The 14,992-nt window shown below is 36.6% G+C and overlaps 2 protein-coding genes across 3 annotated transcripts; both read right to left on the bottom strand.

Moving 5' to 3' along the window:
- Positions 1 to 434: 434 nt before the first annotated feature.
- LOC103706693 (acyl-coenzyme A oxidase 4, peroxisomal-like) lies at positions 435 to 8,369 on the bottom strand. 2 transcript variants are annotated; one of them, XM_008790894.5, is made up of 13 exons: positions 8,132 to 8,369; positions 6,555 to 6,659; positions 5,617 to 5,723; positions 4,131 to 4,208; positions 3,933 to 4,056; positions 3,733 to 3,806; positions 3,597 to 3,656; positions 3,338 to 3,447; positions 2,986 to 3,145; positions 1,999 to 2,075; positions 1,762 to 1,933; positions 1,569 to 1,661; positions 435 to 886 (listed from the first exon to the last, which is right to left on the bottom strand). In XM_008790894.5, the coding sequence occupies exons 1-13, from the start codon at positions 8,154 to 8,156 to the stop codon at positions 755 to 757; spliced, it is 1,317 nt and encodes a 438-aa protein (XP_008789116.4). In that variant the 5' UTR covers positions 8,157 to 8,369; the 3' UTR covers positions 435 to 754. The 2 variants fall into 2 exon arrangements, with proteins under 2 accessions (XP_008789116.4, XP_026660309.4); XM_026804508.4 differs by having other exon boundaries at positions 1,854 to 1,933; positions 8,132 to 8,361.
- Positions 8,370 to 9,085: 716 nt separating this feature from the next.
- LOC103706737 (metal tolerance protein 1-like) lies at positions 9,086 to 13,503 on the bottom strand. Its single transcript, XM_039133020.3, has 2 exons — positions 13,301 to 13,503; positions 9,086 to 10,497 (listed from the first exon to the last, which is right to left on the bottom strand). The coding sequence occupies exon 2, from the start codon at positions 10,495 to 10,497 to the stop codon at positions 9,229 to 9,231; it is 1,269 nt and encodes a 422-aa protein (XP_038988948.3). The 5' UTR covers positions 13,301 to 13,503; the 3' UTR covers positions 9,086 to 9,228.
- Between the last annotated feature and the right edge of the window lie 1,489 nt (positions 13,504 to 14,992).

Below are 14,992 nucleotides of genomic sequence, written 5' to 3'. Positions count from 1 at the left end.
GCGCCAAATGTGGTACATAAACTAGCTGGCCACCTATTCTTAGCAAGTGTGGAAGGTGCTCGCCTATCTGGAGATCCATTTGCCATGACCTGGAGTACTTCTCCAGACAATTTATCTCGACGTCGGGGAACGGTAATTCCATTTCACTCGTTGATGATCTTTTTGAAGCCAACTGGGATAAGGCAGCTCATCCAAAGGTTTTAGATTTATGGCTTAACGGAAAAATTTGGAACACGGATTTGCTATCCCAGCTTGCATACCTGGCTCAAACTTTTGCAGCCTTTCCCATTCCTCGGGGCAAATGGCTTGATAAGCTGTGCTGGTGCTCGTGAATGGTTATGCTGCCAAATCGTATATTCTGGATATTTATGTTGTTTAGTATTCCATAACATCCATGTCCATTTCTTGTCCACCGTATAACGGGGGGATTACAATTCCGTGCTGTCCATTTTGAGCTTTATTTACATTTCATAGCCAAATATTATGCAGTCTTAAACTATTACAACGATATGTGACCGAGAATGAAAATAAGCTGGTCTTTATCCCATCAGAATAACCCATTGATACAATAAATTCTAACATAACATAGATTTTGGGCTGATCTTCTTCACGCAACACTATCCTGTTGTTGTTGAACCCAGTTGCACTTAGAGTCTTTCAGTAGCCATCATCAATTCTATGGTCCATGCCCCGTATGCTCCGATCGCAGGATTTTAACTGAAATTAAGGCTTGCATGCGCTTATGCCACTGAAATTAAAGGCGACTTGCCTTTCCCAACACAGCAGGTTTGAAGCTTGCAATCCCTGTGATTTCTCTAGCTGTCACCAAACTGTTGATATCATAGGTGCCTTCATATGAGAAAACGGGCTCCATATCACAGAATGCCTGAAATCACAAAATTATAGGAATTAGACAACGTTCAAACTTCAGATATCATGCACCTTCGCCATAGTGTTGATGAAAGAACAATTTCTAGACAGCAAATGTTGAACACAAACTGTCAGTCCATAATTTGGATTTCAATCCCAGAAGTTTTATCTCCCGGTAGACATTGGAAGAAGGAAGATGAGGATTATTGTGGCAACAAAAGGAGTTGCACGTGTTGATTAAAATGGAATGCCAATAATTCGTAGGAGCGAATGGAGAGCAAAAATCATTAAGATGTTTATGTATATGGGACAAGACTTACTGGTTATGAAATTTTTGCAATTAAAAAATTACATTCCTCAGAAGAAAAAAAATATATAGATGATTATATCTAATTTAGAATATATTTTTTTCCCAAAAAGTATGTGTCATCCTAGGATAAGGGGATAACAGGATTAAAAGGCATTACGGATAAGTTTATATAATGTTAAAAAGGTTTCATGATATTCAGAAAGCTGTATATATTCTTTCAAAATTTTCCCAGATTACTCCTTCAACTTAAGGGATTTCATGCACTTAATTTCCCTGAACATGCAGATATCGAAAGTAGAAGCTATATTAATTGGTGCAAACCAGTGATGACATAAGATTCAGAATTGGAGGGGAAAAAAAGAAAACTATAGACAAGAATCTGCTGTACCTTTGCCACTAGAAAATCAGTCAAGATTCCATTGCCACCAAGTAATTCTCGACCAAGAGAGACAGTCTCCCTTGCCTTCAAGGAAGTCCATGCCTGAAGAACAAAAGTGCATGATTGCAGTGACTGATTGCTATGGAAATTGGTTCTATTAACAAAATGACAACCAAAAAGAAGTGCCTTGATCATACGCAACTTTTCCCAAGCTAGCATGACCTGGAGTCATCTTTCCAGATTCGTACAATTTGCATAAGCGCCAACCTATGAGAAGCATTGCTTGAATATTACCTAGCATGCGCACAAGCTTCTCTTGGTTAATCTGAAATGCCGCCAATGGAACTCCGAATTGCTTCCTCTCCTTTAGGTACCTATGCCATCTGATCTCTTAGAACATGCATATAAGATTTGCAGATATCAATTGAATTTGTTATACCTGTGGCACATGTCAAATACACCCATTGATATGCCAATAGGTTGCCATGCAACTATAACACGAGAAACAGCAAGGACCTGCTTCAAGCAGGCAGAAATATAAGTGCTCCACATCGTGAAAATTATGTATTCATATTGAAAGTGCAATTGCTATTTCTGGGTCAAAATAGCATATAAAAAGGAGCACAAGGGTGACATACATGGAGAGCAAGAGAAAATGTTATGTAAGGAAAAGGTGGGGATAAGCAATTTCAGCACAGACAACATTGATGTTGACCAGCTCCAAATCATAAAATACATCACCTACTAAAATTCTTGATTTTCTGCGATATATATTCGGTAGCTCGTGCCCCTTTTTTGTAGATATGAAATTCACCTTCTTAGAGTGCAAATCATTTGATCATTTTGATAAAAAGTGAAAACAAGAATACTGGTATGTCAGAGCAGATTCTGATCAGTCATCATGCAAAACTCATTCATATTTGGTTTAATGTTGATAGCAGAATCCAGTTTGTCTTGAAGCCTATCCTATGACTACCAAATCTCACTCCATGAAATTGGAGAAGAGCTGGCAAAGAACTCAACTCCACCCAGATTTGTTACAAAAGGCAAATCTGCTGCTTCGATCAACTCAGGCATCAAAGCTTACTACCTATTACCTGAAAGTTCTGAATAAGGCCTCATTTATATGTAAAAATAATAATGAGTAATGAAGGAGAAGCAAATAGTTTTTTTTTTTTAACAAGTCTACGAAGAACAAGAATTTATTTTCAATTCAGGTATGAGTTAAATCATAATGCTCAACTCAACTCAACTAAGCGTTATCCCCAAACTAGTTGGGGCTGGCTACATGAATCCTTTTCCTCCATTCCACACGATTTAGGACCATATTTTCTGAGAGGTGTTAAGATATTCAGTCTATTCTTACTCCTCTATACCATTTATTGATCAACCAAAACAAGCCAAAAGATAAATCATGGACCAGTACCTTGTTTGTATCCTGGAAAGAATTAACACCTGGCAACCTGTCTTCATCAGGAACAAAAACTTTCTTAAAGAGAATATCACAATTCTGAACAATCCTCATGCCAATTTTATTCTCAATTTTTGTGGTCCTCAATCCAGGGGCATCTTTCTTCACAATGAACCTGGAAGCAATAAAAAAAAGATGGAAGCATTTCACTGCAATAAATCTGGCGTCTCAAAGTGTTTCAGTTCCTTAATACCAGGATAATGAGTTTGCACTCCAAATTTTTTTTTGCGCAAGCACTAATTCAAAAGCTCCATTATTTCACTGCAAATGCACTCACATACAATTAAGAAAGTACAGTACAATTTACCCATTTATCTGGTTTGTGCTTGTGTTTCTAGCAAAAACAACTAACACATCAGCAAAAGTACTGTTTGCTATCCAACGCTTTTGGCCATCTATTATCCAACCTCCTGCAACCTGTTCCACCACAATATTTGACATACCATAAATACTAGGCAATTGAAACTGAGCTCATAAGGAACGACAGCAATTTGCAAGTATTTAGTAAACGATCGTATGTGGTATAAGATGGTATAACTAATCAATATAATACTTAAGTATCAAACCTTTGTTGCCATGGTTCTCAAAGAGCTTGCATCACTTCCATAGTCTGGCTCAGTCAAAGCCTGTGATATATAACTTGATTAATGAAAAACCATACTGATTCTCACTGAACATATCAAATATGTATTTTGCACTTACCCAGCAAGCAACAGTATGCAACTGAGCTAATGATGGTAAGTATTTCTGTTTTTGTGCCTCTGACCCACACAGTGCTATTCTTGACAAAAAAGAACAAGATATGCAAAGAAAAAACTCAGTTTTCAAAAATCTGTTCCTCAGCATTCTCATGAAACTAACAAGTGGCCATAAAATCTGGACATATCAACTGGAATTTTTACCAATTGTAAGCATGGCCAAGGAAGAATGTGCCAAAATAAAGGTGGAACAGCTTGCATCTACTCTGGCAATTTCTGCTGTAGCAATAGCACTTCCAGTAATAGAGAGCCCCGGGCATCCATAGCCCTGTTGAGAACAATGTCTAAAATGCCTCTTTGCACAGTTTTAAGCCTCAGTCAAGGATGAATATGGAACAGTACCTTTATAGTTCCTCCAGCAACACTCAAGGTAGCAAGCTTAGGAATTACATGAAAAGGAAACTCTGCCTTCTCCCAATACTAAGGAACAAAGTTTGTGCCAATCACATATATGGAAGCACCAACTCCAGAAACAGTTGTCTTACATTGAGGAGCTTAGATATTGAGATAAACAAATAACGAAGAAATACTAATATAGCAAACAACAAAAATAAACTAGCACTCACAGTTGATCTAGTCTACATCACCTGAAACTGAAGCTTGCATAGAGGTGTCAAAGCGGCAAATATGGTTACTTTAATATGCATAATACATCAAGAGCTCCATTCAATAAACTAAGCAAAGTGCTAATGAAGTGAAAAGGAAGGCAAATGTTAGGTGTAGGAAGAAGAATGCCAAGACTACATAACTTATGTCTGGGCTTATTATGCATAGCTGGAAAAAAAAAAGCATTACATAAGTTTTACATATAAAGTAGAAAACCCTCATGATATAACTTAACAGAGTGAAATACCCTTCTTTACAAGATACAAGATAAAACTAAACTAAGCGAAATAATACATGTCAAAAGAATTTAAACACACAAGTACACAACCAGTTGCACCCAATTCAAGAATTCTCAACTACACTTGGTAGCATCTTTTCATAGTAGTCATCAGTATCATTCTTAGTCTCCTACTGATCTTTTAAGCTCTTCTAGAAGATATCATTATAATTTTCGTAACTCATGGACTAACTGAATGTTTACAAGAAAATTATGTTCACAAGAAAATTATGTTCACAACCTGTCGACCACCTTAGTTGGATGAGGAAGGAAAAAAAGCAATCAGCGTCAGCAAAATATGATTGTTGATGCATCACTACATGTCTACAAGCTGAATTCAGTGATCTTGCAAAACACTATATCACAATCTTTTTCCTGTTTGATGTTTGAAGCACCAAGGTTATTGAAATGACAGTTAACATTTGACGCACTGACAGCTTGAGGTAGTTCAGAGTGCTGGATATTTTTTTCTTTTTTCCAGATTTTCCATGGGAATGGCTATGATATTTGAGATAATGGGAATTCCTTCAATGAGGTGCTTTCAGTTATTTACAGATTGAATAACCTAATAGAATCACTTTTGGAACTGTTCTTGAAAGTTCATAGGCTAAATAAAGGAGTTTCAAAAAGATTGAACCGTGCTATAATTATATTTCAAACAATGCATGTGTTTGAGCAGATTAATTTACAGAAACAACAAAAATTCTGTATCCTAATACTACCATGAATTACTACATCTAGATTCAGAAAAGCAGGTTGTATGGATGACATTCAAATCCGTGTGCATAGGCACTTATGTAGATTGTGTGAAAACAATAGCCTTGATGAAGGAAGAAAACATTAGAAATTGAAATATCTCCAGCATATAAGTTATGATGAATGGTGTCCAAAGCAAAAAGCATTTGGTATTTAGAAAAAAAAAACGCATGAAAAGAAAACAACTACCGGCGCTATTATGGGAGCTACTTCTTTTTCCATGACCTCTCGGACTTTTCTTTGCAAAGCCTTTACTTCAGGGCTTAACAGATCATCAAATTGGTAATAATCTGATGCTGCAAATGACAATGAAAATTCAATATGTTATCATGAAGTTAAATAAGAAAGGGTGGGGGGCAGAGGGGGGCAAAGGGGAGGGGGGAGATTTTTTTAATAGATTCAATCTGTTTCAGGTCCAATAACAACAAACATTTCGCCCAATTTAATAGGGCTTTATTCCGACCAAAATAGGATGTTCATGACAGGTCATAGTATGGTATTTAATTTGGACTCTCCAACGATATACATATATAGGATAACTTGTTCTTTTCTGAAGGTGATCTCCAGTAATTTGAGAATCTTGGTGGTGCAGGTTATGCAGCCTCCTTCAATTCCCCCTCCATCCCTCTCAAATGAGTTGAAGGCTCAAATTGCATTTCTTACATACAGATAAGAGTTTGTACAAATATATAACAGAATCCAGACAGGCCCTTTTTAATGGATCAGCTAAATAACACAATGGACCCCTGCATGCAATTGTCAATATTGATGCATTATTAAATCTCACGGAATCTTCATCAATAGTCCGAAACATTGCTAGATGCGAGGCAGCCAATATTCTAGGTAACAACACCTACACAAAACAAGCCCCTATGCCTACCATTTCATAGGGTAAAGATATTCACAAAAAAGTTTCAACTTTTGAACTTGACCATGAAATGCACTTTGAATTTCATGGGAGCGTCTTAAGCAATAGGACTTAACTTTCATGTAGGATTCACAAAGAAATACTGAACAGCAGAATGAGAGTCATGCGAAAGCCCATATATCAATTGTTTTGCGCTGATGATGGGGCAGATCTTAATTGTCAGTAATTAGTGTAAGCTATTGATAATTACAAATATTACCTGATGGAGGAAAAATTGATGCAGGTGTTGCCTGAGGAAATGCAGCAGAGATGTCTAGTGCTGGCAATCCAATACGTGAACTCGTAACTTCCTTCGAACAACTACCTGATGTGTGAGTGAAAAAACTCTTCATTTGACTGATTATACATGGATCAGTCGCTTGATCATTCAAATATTTATATCATGCAACAATATCATAGCTCTACCGCCAAATTGAGCACCATGGATTTGACTTTTCCATAAGAAGAAACATAGTGATACCAAACAAAGTAATCACATACAGCTAGCTATAATGTTCTAAAATCTAACATGATGTAGCATGCATGATGTTATAACATTTTCTGTCAAAAGATTGAAAAGGTCATGTTCATGACCACACACAGGAATCACTTGACGTTTGCACACAGGATAACCATGTGCATCAAGCAGCTTGTCAGATTTGCTTGTATCTCGAGAATAAATTTATAAGAAGTTGTCTCTTTGATAGGAGAGGTGAGCTAATTAAAGTTAAATTGAATTTAGATAAACAATGAAAGGGCAATTTCCTCAAATTTGAAAAGGCACACATATATATTTGCGGTGGAGATGTGTCTACTATTTTCTCTTTCTTGTCCCCTCTCTAACAAGTATAACTGCCAACTCTATAGCATTCCTTTGAATGTTAATTAGTAGACACTACTCAATCACCTATTTCGCTTTTATCGAAAGAAATCAAGCAATTCTCAGAAAACCAAGATACCTAGTGCCAATGCAATCCTTTCATAATCAGTTTGAGCCTTCCATTAATAAACCTCAAACAAGAACACTTGCAGTCCTGCTTCCGACTTTCACCACAGGACTTTCCCTTTAACTTGCCCCTGGATTTCTTTATAATAGGGTGAGGAATGCTATAACAGGATTTCTTTATAACGGGACAATTTCAGTAAGACAGCTGATGTGGCATGACTTTTGCATCAGCAGGACATTGGCTGGGTGGACAAAACTTACATTTTGATATCACGTACGAGCCTAGATAATGCCATGCTGATGCAAGAAAAGTAACACCACATCCCAAAAAGTGTTCCACCAAGAATTCTCCTTTTCTTATCAATCATCTTTACCAATGTTTTGGTGAAATCCATCTTAGTTCTTGATAAACCAGGACACAAGAATACAAACGGTTCCTCAAATCCATTTAGTTTTGCTTTGACTTGAAAAGCAACAAGTTGTCGCTGTTTTTTCATCATATCATTGCGACGATCTTTCCCACGTGAAGAAACTTTGTCTTCGATAAAAATCGATTCTTTTATATGTTTTTTCCTTCTCAAAAACCCATTAAGCTCGTCTCCTTCGACAAAGACCACTTTCCCCCAATTAAGTAACGTACTCCTATAATTCTAAAGTACAAAACTCTCATAAATCACACTGTTTCTAAATACATCAAAGATGGAACTTCCATTTCCCTATTAAACGATCTGTACCTGCCGACTAAATTATTTACAGCATCGGATCAAAGTCACAAGTAAAATCAAAATGAAGGCCTAGGCATCGCGGGATGAACAGAGGAATACGTCATATGACATTAAAGAACGCCAAACCTTGGTTTGGAGTAGAGGTGGCCATGACTGGAGCTCGGAGGATGGATCGAAGATCAAGATCTCACTTGGGCCTTGGTTAGATTGGAGGAGGAGGAGGAGAAGCGGGAGAGAGAGGCTCGTGGAAGGATTTAAGAAACGGTGGGGCTGGACGAGGCACAGAGTTTGAGGATGCGGGAGGCTGCGATGCCCAGCTCTATCCTACGTTTTCCGCGACCGGGACAGCGGGCTCCAATTTCTCGCTAGATTCGATGAGACTCTAGTTTACACGTCAACAGCCTCGGGCACGTGTTTAGTCAGACTCTGTCAATTGGGAAAAAAAAAAAGCTTCAACTTTATCTAAAGACTGTTAAGTCAATTAATACGTGGCACTTTGTACTTCGCAATAATAAATATGAGATGCACCAGCTTCTATTTTTTTTAATTATATTTAAATTATAATATAACATTTTGATAAATTATAATAAATAAAAAAATAAATAAATGTATATTGATTGTACATCAAATAATTAATTTTAATTACAGCCGAGCAGGAACCCTAAACATTAAAACTAGCATTCAAAAAAAAAAAAAAAAAATCTGCATCAAAAGAATCTTAACAAAGAAACTCTGAGCATTAAACATAGGTGTTATTATTTTCAGCCCGTACAATACGTAAGATATGATTTTTTTAATTATTTTTAAAATATATTACATAGACATATTAAATTATAATAAATACAAAATTTCAATAGCCAAAATTTTATATAATGAATTTTGATGATAGAGTAGAAACTTCCATCATTAGTACCAACTTGATTAATATCACCATCTACATGGAGAATGAAGAGCACAATCCTTGCTACAGAAATTATTGTAATTAACATTGACCCCAATAATACTGACTCATATAACGTGCTTTTTTTTTATTTAATATGCAATACGTGCTAATGACGTTGGTATAAGTGCACTCCACCATCATTAAAGTTTATTGCATAATGTATATTAGAAATTTGGCTATTGAAGGAGAAAGTAGACAACTGAGTTAAAAGACTGCTAATAGTATATAAATTTCTTGCCATTCCAACGCCCTTGGTTTATACCTCTCAGCAAAAACAAATCTACAGGCGCTCTATCTGAATGGTGACATGACTGATGCTACACTCCCTCCTGATATATCCTGTCGCCTCATCGAGTATGCGATCAGCGTCTGCCTCTGGTGTGATTGTTACATGGCAAGCTAACAGGACCTTTCCCATGGTGATGGCCCATATGTGCAGCTCGTGGATGGCAACCACACCATCCATCTTGCACAGCCCCTTCTCAATCCTCGTTGCATCAATCTCTCGGGGGGTGCTCTCCATGAGGACCTCCAGGATGTTCCCTAGCATCTTGATCGTAGTCAACAGCACTACAACAGAGAAGATGAGCGTACATATCAGATCGATGATCTTCCATTCAGGCTCGTACCATATGATAGCCCCTCCTATCATCACTCCAATGCTTTGAATGGAGTCTCCAAGCACATGCAGATAAGCACTGTGCACATTTATGTTCCTTTGCTTCTTCTTCTTCTTCTTCTCCCTAGTTCCCTCGAAACCAGAATTCTGATCCTGGGAGTCCTCAGAGTGCTTATGTAGTGGTTCATGCTCGTCCTCGAGTACTTCCTGCTTTGAATAATGGTGATGAGTTGGGATGCTAATGCCACGGCCATGACTATGCTCTGCACCATGTGAATGGTCGTGGTCGTGGTCATCGTCATGGTGAGAGTGATCATGGTCGGATGCACCTTGACCGTGACTGTGTCCACCATGACCACGACTGTCCCCAGCATGGCCATGATCATGGCCCAGCACAACAGCCATGACAATGTTAACCAACAAACCAAAGGCTGCAACAGCAAACATTAGGAAGCCATGGACCTCTCCATTGTCATAAATAATTCTTGCCATGGCTTCATAAACTAGTATGCCAGATAAAAGCCAGATCAGCTGAATAGAAACCAGCGCTCCAAGCATCTCTATTCGAAAGAAACCGTATGACTGCTGTGGTGTTGCCTCCCATCCTGAAACCCAGAGTGAGAACAAGGATATAGCAAAAGATGCAATATCAGAAAGGAGATGAGCAGCATCAGTTAAGATTGCAAGGCTGTTAGCTTTAATGCCTCCAGCAACTTCTACACTCATAAATATGATGCAGAGCACAACAGCAACTAGAAGCTTCCTCATGGATGCAGATCTCTCTTTGGCATCTTTTGAACTGGTTTTAGAATCAGAGAAAACACAAGCAGCACCTCCACAAATCTTGTTCCCGCATAGGCCAGACACCTCCACAGGCATGTCCACATTTACTTCAATGATCTGAGCTGTCTGGGAATTTGATGTTTCCATCTGAATTCATATGAGATAAAGCACTACAACAGTCAGTGCTAAAAAGAGTAGAACCATATCTTCTTCTATAAGGATACATCAAATCATATATCATTTTATTGCTAGCAAATAATGTGGAAAAATGAGCATTCTGCAACAAGAGATAGAGCATCGGCGAAAATAAGCATCGACATATATCATGAATGACAGGAGAAACTTTCTTTCAACAAAAAAGCAGCACTGGAGTGTAAACAGGTTTCAAATTATAAATTGTCAGTCAGAACCTCAAAAATGACAGAGCTTCTTAACAAACATACTATGTTTCCATAAAGAGGGTGAAAAACGAAACTGATTTGCATCGCTCAAAGCTGAATTCACCTAACAGAATCCTGTTGAGCTATTTTTCTCATCTAAATTAGTCCATAGCATGCTTGGGAAATGCCTTCCTTGCCCAAGTACTAAACAAGTGACTGATGGACCCACCTGAAAACAGAAATGTCATTACACATGCTATAATTGCATCTAACTCCACCCATATCACAAAGGGAGGTAACTCCATCATTTATCCTATTCCACAGGAAATGCAAAGTCAGTCTCAGAATTGAGTCCAAATATTAACTTCAAAGCAGATGAAGAGATTTCAAGTTCAATTTTGACTCTCCAGCAAGACAGAGTAGGAGACATATATTCCAGTTAACTTATAGAATATGGAAAAATTAAAAAAAACTCTGGAACAAATCAACTACCTAGACCTTGTGCACCAGGTTACTCCATCCAAATTTCTATTCAAAGTTTGAAAGCATCAGAAAGATCTCTGAGGTTTTCCTGCCTTTCAATTTCAAAAAAAGCAAACTCAATTCATGCATACAAAGTCTCTAATGGTCCAGCTCTTGATAATAAGTTTTACATTGGAATCAGGAGCTTAAATGGGAGCGTGAACGGCTATGAAATTCTATAGATTTGACGCTGGGTTTGGCTTCTAAACTGGATCCTATGCCTGTTTCTTCATTTCATTAGTTCAATGAAATGTTTGGTGTTCCCACCATTTTGCTCAAAAAAAATCTATATTGTTGCAATCAAAGTGACAAACAGAACAAATGCAACAAAAACAGCATGTTAATGGCTCAAAAACAGGCCCAACACAGTAATTTAGTGTTCATGCTTCAGTGACTGATCTGATGGTTCTCATGAGCATCAAGCAGTGGTAAACTAGAAGCTGACCATACGAACTTCTGTTTAAATGTAAAGCACTTAGATTTCAAGCACATAACTGTATTATATCCACTTCGATTTCAGGGAACAGATCTTTATATGCTTATATTAATAAGTGAACCATAAGGAAATTATGATGAGCTGATGCATGATCTGTCCCAGAGACTATCATGCACAGAAGGATGAGTACGATGAAAAATAAAATAGAATGGATATATTCCTTAAGATCAGTGTGATGAGGTCAAGGGAAAGCCTTGTTTCCATTTACCAATGCATGAGCAGTAGCTACCCACCTCGAATACATAAAATGCATCAAATGCTTCTTATCAGTTTTGATTATAACACCCTTTTGAAAAGCAAGGTGACATCTGTAGGGATATATAGGTGGGAACAAAGGCATATGCGAAAGGGATTATACCCCACTCACCAACAGGAAGATGACAGGAGGTACAAAAAAAGTAGAGATGGCCAAATCCATAACACCATGACAGGAAGAGAAATACAAAACCCTTAACCTCCCCATCAGATTATTCTGAAAGGATCCCGTCACCCAATACCACTCAATTTTAGACTTCCCTAAAACAAATTAGGCTTATTTTCCTACCGCATACCCACCATCTAGTACTTGAATTAAATCATTACTTGAGAAAACGTTTGCCATTAAACCCTAATTCGAAATACAAAGTTTGATAGACTGGGTATCGAGGAAGTGGACAAGAATCTAGAATAGTATGATAGTGATATATTCTTGCCTTTATCCTCTGTCATTTTTAATTATACAGATTATTTGCTAGTTAATATCCCTAGCTAACAACAGGCTAAGAAACAAGGAAATTCTTAATCAGCTTCTAAAGATCAAAATAGACATAAAAATTCCTTTTCCTTAGCCTCCCACGTCCAAATAGAGCCTTTAAACAGGTAAAGGCAAATGCATAACCATATAAAGCCTCAAGAAGCCTTCCTTCCTCAAACTCCACCATAATGATGGGAAAGAAACCATTTCATCTCCTTTACCATGGTACATCTTGAATTCAGTTAGAAACTGATATATCTAAGTAATTCCTACTTCCCTTCCACCTTAAATTGCAAAGAAATATGTGTGTGTATATTAGAGCAAATCTTCTCATCAAAAACTTGAAGTCAAATTACCATTTAAATTAATTGTAAAGAAGGGAAAACAATGACAACATAAGCAAAGCCTAAAGAAGCATAATAGCAGATCCAGAAGAAGTAAATAAAATCACATCATCCAACATCAGAAAACCAATTCCTAACAAGCGTATATTACTCATCAAGAACTCCAGAGGGGCAAAAAAAAAAAATAATTGCACTGTATTACCATGCTGAAACACATGAAACCCCAAAAAAACTAAGCAAAAAAGGAAACAAACTTCAAGAAACAATACCCAGAAGATAATTGCATTAGAGTGATCATGGTCACTCTCTGATGTCTGGAAAAACTACAACCCAAACTCCAAAAATAGAAAAGAAAAAACAGACGAATTCAAGACTTTCACGACGATTACAATGAGGTAAAGAAACGAAAAAGCGCACCGAAGTATACAAAGAATCGAAGACTGATAAAAAAGAAACGGTGGAAAGGAAGAAGTACCGAAGGAGGGTTTTCCTTTTTTTAGTGTGTGTTTTATTTTTCTTCCGTCGGCGATACGGGCTCGAGAACGAGTGTGTTCTGGGGCGGAGGAACGGCGAGGCGAGAGATTTCTGGGGGCGCGCTCGACATGCACGGCCACGGCAGACGAGGGAGAAAACCAACTCGTTTCGGAAACAGCTACCTTACAAGGCAAACCATTACACACACACACACATACATATATATATATATATATATATACCGCACTATAAAACCTGAAGAAACTATGCCCAAGGTGGCCATGAAGCGGACAAATTATATCCTACACTATATGAAATGCAGAGATACACCATATCAATCATGGATGCTCCTTTTGATAAATCAACCATCAAGACAAATGATTGATGAATGAGATGAGATACACAACAATCTTTTTTTGACATAGTGCATATGGTATAGAATATAATTTTTTATGGTATACCTAGTTTTAATAAGACAAGTTGGTTGATATGGTGCATATTATTCGATTCAAATTAAGGATTCGTTTGGCTTTTTTTTTTCCCATGCACTTTTTTAGTTTTAGTGGCCCTAGGTATCCCTAAAAGTAAACAATTTGTAGTTTTGATGGTCCTTGTAATTGTCCAAAATATCCCATTACAACTTCGTAAATGTGTTCAATTCTTCTCACTATAGATGGACATATTTAATTAGTTTAAACATAAAAGATTAAAATTAATTGCTTTATGATATATATAAACATGGAATCTCAGCTTGCCATAATTATCACTGCTTCACTAGCATGTCGTAGACACCGAATATGCTAAAACTTATTCTTATGGCCTCAACTCCATCAATGTATCTTCTTAAGGCGTCATATTTATTAAAGCCGAATTTGATATCTATAATTTTTTATTATTTTTTTCGAAGGATAAGGCCATTTTTGAGGACATAATCTAGCTTTGCTTAATTCATAGTGTGAACTTACATTTTTTCAGTCACCCTACTGTTTGAACCGAATTGTGATGATGGAGGTGTCTTAATGGTTACCATATATTAATTTTAGTCTACTTATGGTTGTCAATAAAAGTTGCCTTGATTTATTAGAAAAAAATCATATTGCTGATAGAAAAGATCTTTTCCTTTTTTTGTTTCAAAGGACTTATGAATTTCATTCTAAATCAACTACTTCGGTGCACCACTTCGGTTCATTTGGTCAGAATAAGTCAGATTATAGAATAATCTGATAATTTCTTGGAATATTTTAGCTAAAAAAATGATTGAGGGAGAAAATAAAATTTACCATATTTGGTTGATAGAAAAAAATACTCCAAAAATGGCATTTGAAAATGATTGTTATGTTTGATTAGAGGTAATCTTATATAGAAATATTATCACATTTCCAACGATACCTTAAATAAATGATTCAATTTATAATAGTTTTTTTTTTGTTTAGTCCATTTGATAGCTATTTATAGGTCACTTACATAACCCCTATCAACATGGACCATTTCCAATAGTGAAATATATTTATATGAGTTAATAAATATTTTTAAATTAATTATAATATATTAATTTTTTTATTAATAATTTTTAGTATATTTTTGGTATATTAATAAATATATTGATTATAACTTTTATAAATATATTTATTAAGAAATAAATACGTCAATTATCGTTTATGTATTTCTAGCATAAAGCTTTCGTTCTCAATCG

Source organism: Phoenix dactylifera, chromosome 17 (assembly GCF_051530095.1).
Source record: "Phoenix dactylifera cultivar Ajwa chromosome 17, Ajwa_hap1_PhDact_Kaust_v1.1, whole genome shotgun sequence".
In the NCBI taxonomy this organism is placed as follows: domain Eukaryota; kingdom Viridiplantae; phylum Streptophyta; class Magnoliopsida; order Arecales; family Arecaceae; genus Phoenix; species Phoenix dactylifera.
The sequence above is the reverse complement of the archived record's forward strand: the minus strand, read 5'-3'. Positions and strand labels throughout refer to the sequence as shown.